This window comes from Corythoichthys intestinalis, chromosome 8 (genome assembly GCF_030265065.1).
Source record: "Corythoichthys intestinalis isolate RoL2023-P3 chromosome 8, ASM3026506v1, whole genome shotgun sequence".
NCBI lineage: Eukaryota > Metazoa > Chordata > Actinopteri > Syngnathiformes > Syngnathidae > Corythoichthys > Corythoichthys intestinalis.
The window spans coordinates 11,242,279-11,260,596 of NC_080402.1; the positions used below are offsets into that span (position 1 = coordinate 11,242,279).

At 41.1% G+C, this 18,318-nt stretch overlaps 1 protein-coding gene across 1 annotated transcript; it reads left to right on the forward strand.

Moving 5' to 3' along the window:
* The first annotated feature begins 7,810 nt into the window (after positions 1-7,810).
* On the forward strand, positions 7,811-18,229 carry LOC130920259 (cytochrome P450 2U1). The gene is made up of 5 exons (XM_057843349.1): positions 7,811-8,325; positions 13,847-14,497; positions 17,085-17,246; positions 17,335-17,502; positions 17,569-18,229. The coding sequence occupies exons 1-5, from the start codon at positions 7,914-7,916 to the stop codon at positions 17,748-17,750; spliced, it is 1,575 nt and encodes a 524-aa protein (XP_057699332.1). The 5' UTR covers positions 7,811-7,913; the 3' UTR covers positions 17,751-18,229.
* The last annotated feature ends 89 nt before the right edge of the window (positions 18,230-18,318 follow it).

The window sequence follows — 18,318 nt, forward strand, 5'->3', positions numbered from 1 at the left end:
TCCCTGACGAACTCCCAACATTGTTGTAAGGTCCACGTCAGAGTCACTGTCATCACTGTAGCGTGCCATAGTGCTTTAATTATTTAGTATGATTTGGGGAAAACTCCCACGAAGAATAGTCAACAAAAAAGATAGCAATAGTAATCCAAGTACGCGTTTTTTACTCACGCGAAGATCCAGGAATTAGACCGATACCATCGCAATGTCGCAGCCGCGATTAGGCCGTCGATTCCACAAAATAGACTGATCCGAAAAGCCGCTGTGGGACTGACGAATCAAAAAAATGGACAGATCCGAAACCAATATTGCAGACGCGGTGAGACCTTCGGATCCAGAAAATAGACGGATCCCTTACTTGACTGAGGATCCAGGAAAAATGTTACGCCGCTAGTTGTAACGCGTGGTGGGTAGGATACATGCATACAGGGACCAAAAAGGGGGAAAAGCTTCCACTTATGCACATTTATTCACTAAAAATAATAATTCCACCTTGACCACTCACTTCACTCCCCTTGTTTCCATTTGACTGGAAATTGCATCCAAAAGCAGCACATCGTGGCATTTTACTTTGCGAGTTTAGGCAGCAATAACCAATCGTTGAACACAAAAGATACCAATGACGTCATCACTGCAAGCCTGCAAACCATGGCACCAACTAACGGTCAAAATATGGACTAAATATTCTAAAATATTGCCATTGATTTAACATTTTATGTGTTTCAAACAACATATTTTAGTACAAGAGAACAATTGTGGTTTATTAGAGCCTACATACAGTGCCTTGCAAAAGTATTCGGCCCCCTTGAACCTTGCAACCTTTCGCCACATTTCAGGCTTCAAACATAAAGATATAAAATTTCTATTTTTTTGTCAAGAATCAACAACAAGTGGGACACAATCGTGAAATGGAACAAAATTCATTGGATAATTTAAACTTTTTTAACAAATAAAAAACTGAAAAGTGGGGCGTGCAATATTATTCGGCCCCCTTGCGTTAATACTTTGTAGCGCCACCTTTTGCTCCAATTACAGCTGCAAGTCGCTTGGGGTATGTTTCTATCAGTTTTGCACATCGAGAGACTGATATTCTTGCCCATTCTTCCTTGCAAAACAGCTCGAGCTCAGTGAGGTTAGATGTAGAGTGTTTGTGAACAGCAGTCTTCAGCTCTTTCCACAGATTCTCGATTGGATTCAGGTCTGGACTTTGACTTGGCCATTCTAACACCTGGATACGTTTATTTTTGAACCATTCCATTGTAGATTTGGCTTTATGTTTTGGATCATTGTCCTGTTGGAAGATAAATCTCCGTCCCAGTCTCAGGTCTTGTGCAGATACCAACAGGTTTTCTTCCAGAATGTTCCTGTATTTGGCTGCATCCATCTTCCCGTCAATTTTAACCATCTTCCCTGTCAATGCTGAAGAAAAGCAGGCCCAAACCATGATGCTGCCACCACCATGTTTGACAGTGGAGATGGTGTGTTCAGGGTGATGAGCTGTGTTGCTTTTACGCCAAACATATCGTTTTGCATTGTGGCCAAAAAGTTCAATTTTGGTTTCATCTGACCAGAGCACCTTCTTCCACATGTTTGGTGTGTCTCCCAGGTGGCTTGTGGCAAACTTTAAACAAGACTTTTTATGGATATCTTTGAGAAATGGCTTTCTTCTTGCCACTCTTCCATAAAGGCCAGATTTGTGCAGTGTACGACTGATTGTTGTCCTATGGACAGACTCTCCCACCTCAGCTGTAGATCTCTGCAGTTCATCCAGAGTGATCATGGGCCTCTTGGCTGCATCTCTGATCAGTTTTCTCCTTGTTTGAGAAGAAAGTTTGGAAGGACGGCCGGGTCTTGGTAGATTTGCAGTGGTCTGATGCTCCTTCCATTTCAATATGATGGCTTGCACAGTGCTCCTTGAGATGTTTAAAGCTTGAGAAATCTTTTTGTATCCAAATCCGGCTTTAAACTTCTCCACAACAGTATCTCGGACCTGCCTGGTGTGTTCCTTGGTTTTCATAATGCTCTCTGCACTTTAAACAGAACCCTGAGACTATCACAGAGCAGGTGCATTTATACGGAGACTTGATTACACACAGGTGGATTCTATTTATCATCATCGGTCATTTAGGACAACATTGGATCATTCAGAGATCCTCACTGAACTTCTGGAGTGAGTTTGCTGCACTGAAAGTAAAGGGGCCGAATAATATTGCACGCCCCACTTTTCAGTTTTTTATTTGTTAAAAAAGTTTAAATTATCCAATAAATGTTGTTCCACTTCACGATTGTGTCCCACTTGTTGTTGATTCTTGAAAAAAAAAATTAAATTTCATATCTTTATGTTTGAAGCCTGAAATGTGGCGAAAGGTTGCAAGATTCAAGGGGACCGAATACTTTTGCAAGGCACTGTATATTTAAGTTAGAGGATCGCTTTAAAAATAGAGGATCCCTTTAAAATTCAAATACAAGTGCCCTCCATAATTATTGGATTTATAATAATTATGTGTTTTTTAGCTTCTAATAAAAAAAATTTCTAAAAAATATGGGACCTTAATGGAAAAAAGAGAAAAATCCAACTTTAATACAAATGCATTTATTCAGTGGGGATAAAATCCCACATAACGAATTAATTATTTGACATCAAATAATGTGTGTCACAATTAGTAGCACCCCTGGTGTTAATACTTTGTACAACCCCCTTTTTCCAAAGAAACGGCACCTAATCTTCTCCTATAATGTTTCACAAGATGGGAAAGACAGAAAAAGGGATCTTCAGCCATTCCTCTTTGCAGAATCTCTCTAAATCATCCAGAGACCTGGGTCCTCTCCTCTGTACTCTCCTCTTCAGCTCACCCCACAGGTTTTCAATGGGGTTGAGGTCTGGGGACTGAGACGGCCATAGGAGGAGCTTGATTTTGTGTCTGGTGAACCATTTCTCTGTAGATTTGGCCATATGTTTAGGGTCATTGTCTTGCTGAAAGACCCAGTGACAACCAATCTTCAGCTTTTGGGCAGAGGGCAACAGATTTTGATTTAAAATGTCCTGGTATTTCAAAGCATCCATGATGCCATGCACCCTAACAAGGTTCCCAGGGCCTTTGGAAGCAAAACAGCCCCACAGCATCACTGACCCACCCCCATACTTCAGGTGCTTTCTACACGCCAACAAGCTGTTTGGGAAGCATACACAGAGAAAACCTTTCCTCACTCACAATCATAAACGCAAAGGTCTGGAGTTCGCCAAGTGGTATTGGGGCTTCAACTGGGACCGTGTGCTTTGGTCAGATGAGACCGAGATTGAGGTTTTTGGCAACAAACACTCTAAGTGGGTCTGGCGTGCCACAAAAGATGCGCATGCTGAAAAGCACCTCATACCCACTGTGAAGACATTGCTAAAGTCCCCCTGTCTGATAATTCTGAGATTTTTTAGCCTAATTGCTATAAAAAAATAAATAAATAAAAAGAGAGACAGAGAACTGTTAAAGAAGAGCTTCGTGTGTGTCTTTCTTCAATTCCTGCCAGGATATCGGCTTTGTGTTCATCTGAAGTGTGCTCAAACTGTAAACCCTTTAAATCAGGGCTAAAAACACTTTTGTTTATCACGGCATATTCATAACCAAATTTCAAGCTATTTGATTTTTATTCATTTTCTGCTTTATTTCCATTTCTGATTTCAATTTTTATCATATTTTTGTAATTCATGATTAAATGTGATTTTTTATTTTATTTTCTGTTTCATTTATCTGTTTTAACTTTCTTTTGATTTAATGTGATTTTTACAAATCATTTTATCTCTGCTCATCGATCTTCATGTGATGTAAAGCACTTTGAATTGCCTTATGTTGAAATGTGCTATACAAATGAATTTGCCTCACCTTGTGTAAACATAAACGTCTAGAATAGATGATCTTTCCTTGTCTTGCCTTCTTTGTGGTGCATTATGGGTCAGAATAACTAGATTTAGAAAATTTAAAAAAATAATAAAAAATTGACATGACCATGAACACATGCAAGTCATGAAAAGGTGCATACTTGCACACTAGATTTTTCTTGAGCTATAAGAAACCCTTATAGCTCATCATAATCTGCTAAATTACATAGCTTTAAAAAAAAATTTAAAAATTGATTACTTACAGTAACGGCTTGAAGAGCGGCTTTTTCTTGGGGACACTGGATTTCATGAGCAAGGAGACGGAGCGCTTATTCTTAAACCCCCCTGAATAATTTGGTGGTGTTTTAATAAAAAAAAATAATAATAATACAAAAATGCTGACATATTCACTGTGAAGTTGCCGGAATATTAGTTTGAATTAATAATCATATAACCTGTCATTACTAACCTAAATATGATCATAAATCTGTCAGTTTCCCCTCACTTAATAGAGTAAGGTAGTGAGCCCCTTCAATGCATCATTATCCAGTCCATTCCACTTGTTCATATAAAAACCGCCCGCATCAGCTAAAATCCAGTCCGCGTTTTCCCTGTGACCAGTTCACAGTTCGTATCGGCGTTGTGTGTATATACCTCTACTGCACACACACCAGAGCAAAACGTGACTAGATGGATGAAAGATGGTCATAGGACGGGTTTTCAAGAAAGTGAGTATTTATCACTCCTGTTAGTAACAGTTAGTTAGCTCCAGGCCACAGCTAATAGCAGAAAGTCCAATGTAATTAATAAACCAAATACTCCGTGTTTGACGAATAAAAATCTGGTTTACACACTACAGATAATCTCTGCGCATGTCTTACCCTTGTTGTTTTGAGGTCAAAAGTTACATCCAGCTATGAAATAACGCTGCTACTTAGCTGCTGCTAGCTAGTTAGTCAGTAAAATGCATTGTGAAGGTCCTAGTAGAGTTAAATGTGCACTCTTTTTACTTCTATCTTTGGTGTGACTTCCTTCTGAAGCATCAGCTGTGTTTCTCACTTTACGCATGGATGAGTACAGGACCTGAGCTCATTCACGTACAAGGGCGTAGGTTTGCATAGGGACGGAACACTAGCAACTTTTCGGGATGCACCAACTTTTAAGCAACCTTATTTCCATTATGTAATAACTTTAGTTATATAGGTCATTTCAAGTGCATAGGTTTGCATATGGACGGTAGGGACATAATACTACTAACTTTTCATGATGCTCAAATTGTCCCTGCCACCTTTTAAGTAACCTTATTTGCATTAATATAATGTGTTCAGTTATATAGGTAATTTAGATTGTATTCCTAAATGTTGTATGGATATAATTGGATAGAACCCTACGGAGCCCCTATGATTTTTTTCTACCCTTTTTCAAGAAATAATGTAGAAAATAGATAGATTTTCAATAAATTCAATTTATCAGGCAATCAAACATGCGTTTGAGGGGGGGAAATGGACCAGCACATTCTGAAAGAGAAAAGTCTGAACATAATGAATATAATTCACTTAATAATCTACGGAGCCCCCGAGGTGCCAGGGTTGAAAAAAAAAAAAATCATAGCTAAACTGTACCCTCATATTATTATACTGTACCCACAGTTTAGCAATCTGTACCCACAGATTACTAAATTGTACCCACAGTTTAGCAATCTGTAACCACAGATTACTAAAATGTAACCACAGATTGCTAAAATGTGGGTACAGATTGCTAAACTGTGGGTACAATGTACCCACAGGCGGTTTTTCTTATGGGCAATGTGGGCGACCGCCCAGGGCGCAATCTATTTGGGGGCGCACAAGCGCCCTCGAGGACAAACAAACAAAAAACTTTAAAAATCCGCTAGTTTAATGGACTAATGCCGCTCATTTCCACGTCAAGTTATTAGAGTGGGCGCCCCTTACTATCATGCCAACTGCAGCTGAGAGACATGTGTGTCAGGTAGGGGCAGGGGGAGACAGGACGGGGTTCAGCTGCTCGCAACTGCAGTGTGTGAGCAGGACGAGCCTCAATCACTGTCAGAAGTTAAGCAAGGAGGGGAGCGGGACTTCGTACTTTGTACAGTTTTTCACAGGCCACCTCATTATTTTTGTGACTACTTAAAGAAATGGTGATTTTTTTTTCCAAGAAAGTCCATTAATGGGTCTATCATATTCCTCGTTCAATACTCTACAAGAAAAATATAACATATATGCATCTAAAATAATCCTAAACGATTTTATTAGCAATTTTAATACTCCTTTTAGCAAGGTTACTTGGGTATGCGGTATGCCGCTGCGTACGTTCCCATAGCAACCAGTCCTATTATTGTCCTACGTCAAAAGAGCTGCATATTCTGAGAACGAGAATAGGCGTTAGAGTAAGGTGCGCATTTTGAGCAGAGGATGGCCACCCCATCTGTGCGTCCATGAACGAATGTAAGTATTTCCTCTTCATGCCATAAAGTTCTTATGATAAGTTAGAGCCGTCATCAGCGCGACCGTTTCGTGTTTTTCCTGTTATGTCAGCTGGTTGATCCCACTCGTTCTCGCTGCGTCGAGGAGAGCGTTCTTTACTTTATATTCGCATTGCACATTTGCTTTAAGAGGGAAGGTGTTAGTTTAGCATCTTAAAATGATGTTGTACATCCATATGAGTGTAAAGTGCTTAGTTTTCGCCACTTTTATGGCCAAGATGACCGCACTTAGCGCGCACTCGAACCCCCCGCCCCTACCTTCGTGTTCATTTTACTGCACAAATATGTATATGTGTCACGTGACTCAGAGTGAGTGGGCGGCGATCGGGCCCTTTTTTAATTGGCAAAATGAAAAGTTATCCGTCTTGAAATAAAAAAAGAAAAAAAAGCAGAGGAGGAGAAAAGGAAGCAAGACAGCGGTGAGTGTACTATGTTACTGTAGTTTTATGTCCTAATGTAGACGAAGCACTGCAGACTAGTAGTAGTAAACCAATTAACTGCCTTAACTTGTTGTAACTAGCTTGTTAGCGTTTGCTAACAGCATTGCAGCATGCAAGCGTTTCTTCATACATAAAGATGTTACCTAGAACATTAAATCAGTGTTTAGAATCACCATACACACTGATCAGCCAGACTGATAAGATGTTACATGATTCACTTATCCTTATTAAGTAAAAGCAATATAACTTACCAGCTAGTCAGTAGAATACGGTATGTGTAAAGGTATGTGTACTAAGCACAATAATAATAATCCCAAGTACATTTTGTTTATTAAGGCAAATGTGTGTAAATAATTAAGGATAGTGTGAAGTGAATGAATAATGCAATTGGGGGGGGGGGGGGGGGGGGGGCACTTTGAGTGTCCAAAAAAGCGCTCTATGAGAGCGAGGCTTTATTAGATTTTTATCAAATATGCTATTGCTACAAGTCCAACTGTCCCCCTTACTTGCACATGCTCAAAGGGCCCCATGTTGCCTGTTGCCCAGGGCCCCCGGGGACCCTTGCTACGCCTCGGGGCGGGGGATAGACTATTTTAATAAAATAACGTAAAAAACGTAACACATTCTTGTGTTTGATGTCAGCGGGGGGTGGGGGGGTAGTTTGGATGTCGGGGGGGGGGGGGGGCAGATGGGGTGGTTCGCCCAGGGCGCGAAAGTAGCCAGGACCGCCACTGAATGTACCCACAGATTGCTAAACTGTGGGTACAATTTAGTAATCTGTGTGCTAATCTGTACACCCAGTTTAGTAATCTGTGGGTACAGTTTACTAATCTGTTTACAGTTTAGTAATCTGTGGGTACAGATTGCTAAACTGTGGGTACAGTTTGTAATAACCGATTTAAGACTTTTTTTCATCCTGTCGTACGCACTTTAAATACGAGGTTCCCTTTAACATCTCAGGATACCCTCGTTTTTCCCCCAACCAATCAGACAAGGCCATTTTTCAGTCTACCAATAGCAGAACAGCCCTTGACAATCACACCGGAAGAAGGGAAAAACAAACATGGCTTAGTTTTCCGTCAACGTACCATAACTTTACAATATGCTCCGGCGTTGGAGCAACTCACTGCTGTCTGGAGTAAACGTTGCAACTCTACTCGTATGCTTTGTTATATATTACATTCTTTATTACTACTTGAAACGACGACGTCGCTTGGTTAACATTCCTCCGGGTCCGAAGCCGTGGCCGATAGTGGGAAATTTCGGAGGGTTTCTCATCCCTTCGTTCGTCCGCAAGAGGTTCGGAAAGCCGGCGAAGCCGAACTGGACACCCGTGGAGGCGTTGAGGGAGCAAGCCGCGCGTTACGGCGACGTGTTCAGCCTGTTTGTGGGCGCACAGCTCATAGTGGTGCTGAACGGCTATGACGTCATTCGTGATGCCCTGCTGAACCATGCAGAAGTTTTCTCTGATAGGCCGGACATCCCTGCGGTCACCATCATGACCAAACGCAAAGGTGTGTTTAAGGTATTGTTTAAATGAAATTTTGCTTTTGAAGTCATTTTGTTTTGTATTAAAAGCAAGGGCGTAGGTTTGCATCGGGACGGTTGGGACAAAACACTACCAACTTTTCAGGATGCTCAAATTGTCCCCACCAACTTTTAAGCAACCTTATTTGCGTTATGTAATGACTTATATAGGTAATTTATATTGTCTTCCCATATGTTTTAATTGTTGTAATTGACCCCACCCTTATTAAGTGAATTATTTTCATTATGTTTAGATTTACATGTACATCTTTTCACTTGCTGAATGTGCCGGTCCCTCACTTGCTGAATGTGCCGGTCCCAGTGGCGCCTCCAGAAAATTTTTCATAGGGGTGGCCGGATTGGGCCACTTAAAATCTTGGGGTGGCCAAAACTAAAAGCCATAATTTCAGGTTTTCATGATATTATTGTAGTAAAAAGGTCAGGGGGAAACTATCAGAAAGACTTAAGGACACGGCTACTGATATACTTTGATGTATTGTGTAATATTTGATGTGACTAATGATTTAATGTGCATAGTCCATAACTGTCCAGTCAACATTTTGAGTTCCACAACCATTCTGTTTTATTGAGTTATGTATATATTAGACATAAGGTGTACATTTAACTAGGGCTGTCAAACTATTAAAATTTTTAATCAAATTAATCACAGATTAAAAATTAATTAATCGTAATTAATTCAAACTATCTCTGAAATATGCCGTATTTTTCTGTAAATTATTGTTGGAATGGAAAGATAAGACAAGACGGTTATATACATTCAACATACTGTACATAAGTACTGTATTTGTTTATTATAACAATAAATCCACAAGATGATAAGTTTATTAACATTCTTTCTGTGAAAGGGATCCACAGATAGAAAGACTTGTAATTCTTAAAGGATAAATGTGAGTTTGTATATTGTGACTAAATATTGCTATCTGGTGTATTTGTTGAGCTTTCAGCAAATGATACTGTAGCGACTTAACTATTCTGCCCAAATGCATGATGGGAAGTGGTGCAACCATGACTGTGTGTGGTGGCTACAAATGCTATACTGTATCATCTCTGCGTTGGGTACACTACAGGGTGTTAAGAAAAAGATCAACTCCTGTCATTCTTCCCCACATCTTTTCCCAAAATATTTATAGTTGCAGTGGGAGAGATGATGAAGCTTTTGCCAATTAAAAGCACGGCCCCAATGAATGCTTGTATCTACTCCACTCTGCCTCTTTTCTCTGTATATAAGTAAAACGGCGCCATTGTAGGCTGTTTGCGGCAATGCGTGAATGAGTCGTACCGCGAATGCGTTAATTGCGATATTTTCACGTGATTAATTTCAAAAATTAATTACCGCCCGTTAACGTGATAATTTGACAGCCCTACATTTAACAAAACAAAATAAATGCATTCATTTGGGATGAAATGCATAACTGATGCTACAACAATCTAACGATATACTGGCAAGCGGGGTGGCCAGTGGGGTGGCCACCCCTGGCCACCCCCTGGTGGCGCCACTGGCCGGCCCATTTTTTCCTCCTAAACGCACATTTGATTGGCTGATGACTTGACCCTCACACACACGCACATTAGATATTATTGATTTGAGAAGGTTTTTTTTTTCAGCCAGCAGCAGCCATTGTTAGAAATGTAAAAAGACAAAATTGTTTCGGAAATGGGGAACACACCATTAATTTTGCTACTGTAGGTCCGACCTGCATCAGTGTTAGCATAATATTAAACTGTGTGAACTTGCGAACCTGCAAAACTCAAGTAGGAAGTTGCTTCGAGAGAAGTGTCCTTCTCTTTGTGTTTTCTACTGGTAACATTAAATAAACTGTGACAATTGTCGTGAACTCTGCTGGAAACTATGGAACTAGAAAACGTTAGCAAGAAGCTGCTCAGAGAGAGAGGGGTGCTGCATAACCTCATATGTAGCTCACACAACACAACATACAACAATCATAATTAATTATGTACATTTTTTTTTAAGTGTTTTGGGGGGGGATGCCGCGAGCTACCCACACTAGCTTTGCGATTGACTGGTCGATCGTGATCGACGTCATGAGCACCCCTGATTTACTATATCAATTAATTAGGTTCATATTCGTGAGAAATGTAACCCTGACCCCCGTTCACTCAATCTCTTTGGTCTTATTAATGTCCCATCCCAAGCAAAAAGTGTACATACAGGTTATGCTGTAATATCATCCCTACCAATGTTGAGACCAAACCTGTGCCCTTGATTAAATGCCACTTCAGTCAAGTACTACCTGGGTATAATGTAGTCAATTGAGAAATACAGTCATGTGAAAAAATTAGGACACCCCATGAAACATTCAGTTCTTTGTTAAGAAATGTTGACATATGATCTTGTTTTTCATTATCTCTGGAAAACTAAGTGATTTAATGGCAGGTAAACAACAAATATTAACATTGATTTACTCATTAAACCAAATATATCGACAAAAATGCACATTCTAACAGAGGAAAAAGTTAGGACACCCTACCATCTAATAGATAGTGTTACCCCCTTTGGCTGAAATAACTTCAGTACGACGCTTTTTGTAGCCATCTACTACAAGTCTTTGACATCGGTCTGAAGAAAGTTTGCCCCACTCCTCAATGCAGAATACTTTCAGCCGTGAGATGTTTGAGGGGTTTCTTGCATGTACAGTCCGTTTCAAGCCACCCCACAGCATCTCAATGGGATTAAGATCTGGGTTTTGACTCGGCCATTCCAGCACTCTCCATTCCTTCCTTTTCAGCCAGTCCTTGGTGGATTTACTGGTATGTTTTGGGTCATTGTCATGTTGCAGGGTCCAGTTTCGCTTCGGCTTTAATTTTTTTACAGATGATCTCACATGTTTCTCAAGCACACTCTGATACACGATAGAATTCATGGTGGAATCTATGATGGATGGTGAGCTGGCCAGGTCCTGCTGTAGCAAAGCATCCCCAAACCATGACACTTCCACCTCCATGCTTCACAGTTGATTTGAGGTTCTTTTCCTGGAATGCTGTATTGGGTTTACGCCAAACATGTCCTCTGTTCTGGTGTCCAAATAATTCCATTTTAGATTTATCTGTCCAAAGAACCTTATTCCAGAAGTCCTGTTCTATGTCTACATTCTTCTTGGAGAAGAAAGGTTTCCTAATTGCACACCTGCTATGAAGGTTAAACTTGTGGAGTCTCTTTCTGATTGTAGAGGCATGCACTTTCACATCAACAGTAGAAAGCACCTGCTGTAGGTCCTGTAATGACATTTTAGGGTTTTTGGAGACTTCTTTTAGCATCCTGCGGTTTGCTCTACGGGTGAACTTGCTTGGACGGCCAGACTTGGGCATGTTGGCAGTTGTTTTGAATGTCCTTCACATGTAGCATATTTTCCGGACAGTGGAATGGCTAATTTTATATTCATCTGATATCTTTTGAAATCCCTTACCAGACTCATAAGCGTCTGCAATCTTCTTTCTGAAGGCCTCAGACAGCTCCTTTGATTAGGCCTGTCACGATAACAAATTTTAGTGTGCGATAATTATTCTCATAAATTATTGCGATATGCGATATTATTGCGCCCCCCCCCCCAATTTTTAAAACCAATTTACAATAAGACAGTGCGAATACATTATATATTATTAGATGAAGTACACCCATTTAAACGCGATATTTACTCTTAAATTCAAATATACTTTTTGAGCGCCTTGAAAGGTGGAAAAGCGCTATATAAGTATAACACCATTTACCATTTAAGAAATCACAACTAAAAACAATAGACCATACCTCTTAAGTAAAAAACAACAATATTGATACCGCACAGAAACACAGAATAAATAAAATGTGTTTAAAAAAAAAAAAAAAAAAAAAAAAAAATTGCACTTAACAACTTCAGCATTTAGAAAAATGAAAACGTTTCCCGTCATAGCTTCTGCAATGGTGTTCCATAGGGATGCAATGATACAGTTAAGTCATGGTTCGGTACGAATTTTGATACGAGGGACACGATTTTCGATCCGATTCAATACATTTAATGCTCTGTAAAAAAAATATAACAATTGTATTTTTTGTTTTTTTGTTTTTTGTTTTGCTAACGAGCAAAAATTAAATTGCCATCATATAAACATGCATTTTAGTGCATAATATTTATGTGCTTACTTCTTACTGATATGAAAAAAAAATTGTATAAAAGTGCTGAGAACAATCTTTACTGTTTGTAAAGTGAGGCAGGGCACACCGTTGATTGCTACAGCTCTCTTAGTAGCTAGGTTTACTACATGAGCAAGACATCCTATTTATGGTCCAAATCCATTTGTGTCACGTACTGAATTAACAATATTTGCAACATTATCTATAGTCACTGGTATGGATTGATTTGGCCTTCTTAACCTCATGTGACAAATGACAGTTTAGAATTCATCGATGTAGTATATGGACTACATGTCCCATAATCACTCTGGGCTCACGTAGCCAATGGCATGGGAAATAGCACATCTAGTTTGCCATTTCATGATATCTAGTGTGTGCGCGCAACCGCGCATTAAAAAAGTTAGCAAGCGCCGCTGAAGTCACGTCTGCTCATTACTACACAACACCAGCATATGAGGGCTTTCATATACAGGACGAGTTTGAAGCACAGCGCTCTTACCGGTAATTTCATTCAGCTGTTCGTTGTCAAAGTGAGGTTATTCGTAGCAGCCAAGTCGGTAACAATGTTTTGGGGGACTTAATTGTAAATATCCAGCGTTGTGCCGAAAAATAGCCGCCCCGCGTGAAATGTCACTCCTGACGGGAGCGCCCACATGTCAACAACACCGGCGCGCCATAGATGGTCCACAGTCACTCCGGAGCACTGGCGCGGCCGGTATACGTTGAACAATAGGATATAATGGGAACAATTGGCTCCGGCGCTAGTTTTTGGCGGACTTGGAACGAAGATGCATTTTGCGCAGTTGGTAACGAACTTTTAACAGCACGTCTGCCGCACGCGCACACACACGTGCACGCGAGGCGATAAATCGCAGCGGAAAAGTTACCGCCTTCATTTTTATATATCGCGCGATAAATGGAATTATTGCATATTGCGACAGGCTTACCTTTGATCTCGCTATGGTGTTTTCTCTCACTTCAACAGTCAGGGGCACACCAAGCTAAATGTGAGGTTTAAATAAGGCAAGCCTCCTTCAAAACACTGGGTAATGATGTTGTAATCATGTGCACCTAATGTGATACACGTTTGTGTGATTTTAGCCATTTTAAGTGGAATTGAATGTGGGGATGTCCTAATTTATTCCTCAACAGAAATTACATTGATTTAAAATGACATTTTACAGAAAGTTATTAAAAAAATATATTTTCTACAGTTTTAATGGTTTAGTTCTATTACTTGAATCTCTCAAGATTGTTAAAATTGATATTAAATATCCAAATGACCTAATATGTTAGAAAACACACAGGCTTCCATAGGGTGTCCTAATTTTTGTCACATGACTGTAACTTTTCTACCTAAGGAATTGTCTTTGCACCATATGGGTCAGTATGGAGAAAGCACCGGAAGTTCTGCCACGCTTCTCTTCGCACATTCGGTTTGGGCAAACTTAGCTTGGAGCCTTGCATCCTCCAAGGCCTGGAGACCATTAAAAGCGAGCTGATGAGACCACGTGAAGATGATTGCAAAGGTGGCGTAGATTTGACGCTAATGGTGAGCAACGCCGTCTCCAATGTTATCTGCTCTCTGGCCCTTGGGGAGCGCTTCCCCCAAGACGACCGGCAGTTCGCCACCCTGCTGGGCCTGATGGTGCGAGGCCTGGAGCTGTGCGTCAACAGCCCCGCTGTCCTCATCAACGTCTTCCCGCCGCTGTACCACTTGCCCTTCGGGGTCTTTGGCGAGATCCGGCAGGTGGAACGTGACATCAGCGCCTTCCTGAAGAGGCTCATCGCCAAGCATCGCGACACGCTGGACCCGGACAACCCCCGAGATTTGGTGGACATGTATCTGGCAGAGATGGCGGCTCAGAGGAGTGCGGGTGTGGAGGACAACAGTTTCGATGAGGACTACCTCTTTTACATCATTGGAGATCTCTTCATTGCGGGTACCGACACTACTACCAACTCTCTTCTGTGGATCATGCTCTACTTGGTTGTGCATCCGAACATCCAAGGTAAAAAAAAAATAAAAAAAATAAAAAAAAAGGTGTCAATGTGATAACAGTTCAACTGCTCACAAATAATAACGCTTATACCTGAAACATTTTTCCCCATTATTATGATTGTTTCGATTTGTATTTCGAAACTTTTATATGCACAAGTACAAGAAAAAAATGACACTAGGGACAAGTCGATCATCAAATTAAACGACAACTACAGTGGGGCAAATAAGTATTTAGTCAACCACCAATTGTGCAAGTTCTGCTACTTGAAAAGATTAGAGAGGCCTGTAATTGTCAACATGGGTAAACCTCAACCATGAGAGACAAAATGTGGGAAAAAAAAACAGAAAATCACATTGTTTGATTTTTAAAGAATTTATTTCCAAATTAGAGTGGAAAATAAGTATTTGGTCACCTACAAACTAGCAAGATTTCTGGCTGTCAAAGAGGTCTGAGGCTCCACTCGTTACCTGTATTAATGGCACCTGTTTTAACTCATTATCGGTATAAAAGACACCTGTCCTCAATTACAGTCAGTCACACTCCAAACTCCACTATGGCCAAGACCAAAGAGCTGTCGAAGGACACCAGAGACAAAATTGTAGACCTGCACCAGGCTGGGAAGACTGAATCTGCAATAGTTAAAACGCTTGGTGAAAAGCACAGGTGTCAAGCCGATTCCAGGAAGGGCCGAGTGGGTGCAGGTTTGCTTTCCAACCAATGAAGAGGACACCAGTCAGATCTTTTACATGTGTAATCAGTTAAACTTTGTCAGGTGCTGCTTGTTTCAGCAGGAAGTTAATTGGTTAAACTCTCTGCGCGGTATCGGTTGGAACAAAATCCAGCACCCACTTGGCCCTTTCTGGAATCAGTTTAACACCTGTGGTGTAAAGAAATCAACCGTGGGAGCAATTATTTGAAAATGGAAGACATACAAGACCACTGATAATCTCCCTCGATCTGGGGCTCCATGCAAGATCTCACCCCGTGGCGTCAAAATGATAACAAGAACGGTGAGCAAAAATCCCAGAACCACACGGGTGGACCTAGTGAATGACCTACAGAGAGCTGGGACCACAGTAACAAAGGCTACTATCAGTAACACAATGCGCCGCCAGGGACTCAAATCCTGCACAGCCAGACGGGTCCCCCTGCTGAAGCCAGTACATGTCCAGGCCCGTCTGCAGTTCGCTACAGAGCATTTGGATGATCCAGAAGAGGACTGCGAGAATGTGTTATGGTCAGATGAAACCCAAAGAGGAATTTTTGGTGGAAACACCGCTTTCTCGTGTTTGGAGGAGAGAATACTGAATTGCATCCGAAGAACACCATACACACTGTGAATCACGGGGGTGGAAACGTCATGCTTTGGGGCTGTTTTTCTGCAAAGGGACCAGGACGACTTATCTGTGTAAAGGAAAGAAAGAATGAGGCCATGTATCGAGAGATTTTGAGTGAAAATCTCCTTCCACCAGCAAAGGCATTGAAGATGAGACGTGGCTGGGTCTTTCAGCATTACAATAATCCCAAACACACAGCCAGGGCAAGAAAGGAGTGGCTTTGTAAGAAGCATTTCAAGGTCCTGGAGTGGCCTAGCCAATCCCCAGATCTCAACCCCATAGAAAATGTGTGGAGGGAGTTGAAAGTCTGTGTTGCCCAACGACAGCCCCAAAACATCACTGCTTTAGAGGAGAGCTGCATGGAGGAATGGGCCAAAATACCAGCAACAGTGTGTGAAAAGCTTGTGAAGAGTTACAGAAAACGTTTGGCCTCCATTATTGCCAACAAAGGGTACATAACAAAGTATTGAGATGAACTTTTGGTATTGACCAAATACTTGTTTTCCACCATGATTTGCAAATAAATTCTTTAAAAATCAAGCAATGTGATTTTTTTTTCACATTCTGTCTCTCATAGTTGAGTTTACCCATGTTGACAATCACATGCCTCTCTAAAATTTTCAAGTGGGAGAACTTGCACAATTAGTGGTTGACTAAATACTTATTTTCCCCACTGTAATTTGATGGTCGATTAATCATTTATCGGTTCAAGTTTAAGGTCTATCACCGCCAATGGCAACCAATGAATTTGTACGTTATCTCACTTGAGCTTTCATAGTACCCTTTTTTTACATACACATGCAAACATAACTGCTTGAACTTGTACTTTATCAATTTTCTTAAATGATGTAAATATAAACTCTCACCTCAGAAACTTTCACGCCAAGGTTAGCATCAGAAGTTGTATTGGATGGTGTTTTGTAAATGATGGAAATGCAAAAAAATGACCATCGTCAAGTTCCCTTGCAACTAATGCAGGGGTGGGCAAACTGGTCCTCGGGGGCCGCAGTGGGTCCTGGTCTTTGTTCCAACTGACACAGAACAAATAGTTTAACCAATGAGGTTTCAGCAGAAATAAGAAACACCTGACTGCAATCGACTGATTACACTTCAGATTGGTGAAAAGGCGTCCTCTAAATGGGTTGCTACAAAAACCCGCACCCACTGCGCCCCTTTGTGGAATAGTTTGCCCAACCCTGAACTAATGCCAAATAATCGAATCAAAAAATTAATATTATTTACATCCGTCATGGCTTCAGAGAAGATCCAAGCCGAAGTGGATGAGGTGGTCGGACGAGGCCGTGTGCCGTCTCTGACTGACCGTGGCAGCTTGCCCTTCACCGAGGCCACCATCATGGAGGTCCAGAGGCTGACTACCGTGGTTCCTCTAGCCATTCCGCACATGGTGTCCAAGACCACTGGTGATGTTTTTGTTAAATCTATCAAGGAGGTTACATGTTGTTTGCTTAATTTTATTAAACCGACAATTGTGTCTTATTTTTGACACAGACTTTCGAGGCTTCACGATTCCCCGAGGAACAGTCCTCCTGCCCAACCTGTGGTCAGTCCACCGAGACCCCGCCGTGTGGGACCAGCCCGACAGCTTCAGGCCGGAACGCTTTCTGGACGAGGAGGGCAAGCTTGCAAGGAAAGAGTGCTTCATGCCCTTCGGGATCGGTATGTTTACTTCTTATCGGTGTGTGAACTGATTTGATGTTCCATCGTCCCTCTCCTGGGTGTCAGGTCGCAGGGTGTGCATGGGTGAGCAGTTGGCCAAGATGGAGCTCTTCCTCATGGTCACTGGCCTGCTGCAGGCTTTCACCTTCCGGCTACCGGCAGGAACGCCGTCACCTCCCATGCATGGACGTTTTGGCCTGACGCTGGCACCGTGCTCCTTCACAGTGTGCGCCACACCTCGTGGGTGAAGTTAGCCGACTGGACGCCCGGGAAGACAAAAGGGTGCAATATACATGAACGCTCACTAGACACTTTATTCAGTACATTTGCACAAGACCCCATTTGCTCAAGGAAGTTGAATGAACTAATTAACATATCTAAAATGTATGTGGAGTTCCACTGAAATGTGAAAAATTGTTCTTCCGGGAAAAAATAGGGTTCTATTTAAAGGGAATGAAAGGAGTTACTTTGATGGCATTTCCATCAGTGACAGTTCCATACATAAACACAAAATAAATTTTACAAAGTTCACTGTGAGACAGTAGAACTATGTGCTAAGCCATTCACTTAAATAAATACATGTAAATGTATTAAATAGAATATTTATATAAACACCAGTGCTTTAGCAATTGGTTTACATGTTATAATAATATTGTGGAAATTGATGCAGATTCTTGAGGTATTATGTTAGAAACAAAATTATTGTGTGTGAAATGTTACATTTCATTAAAAAAAACTTTTTTTAATTGTTCTTCTGTCTCTTATTTAACCAGGAATTAGAGAGTAATAACCTGTTTTTAAAGGGATTCCAGGCTA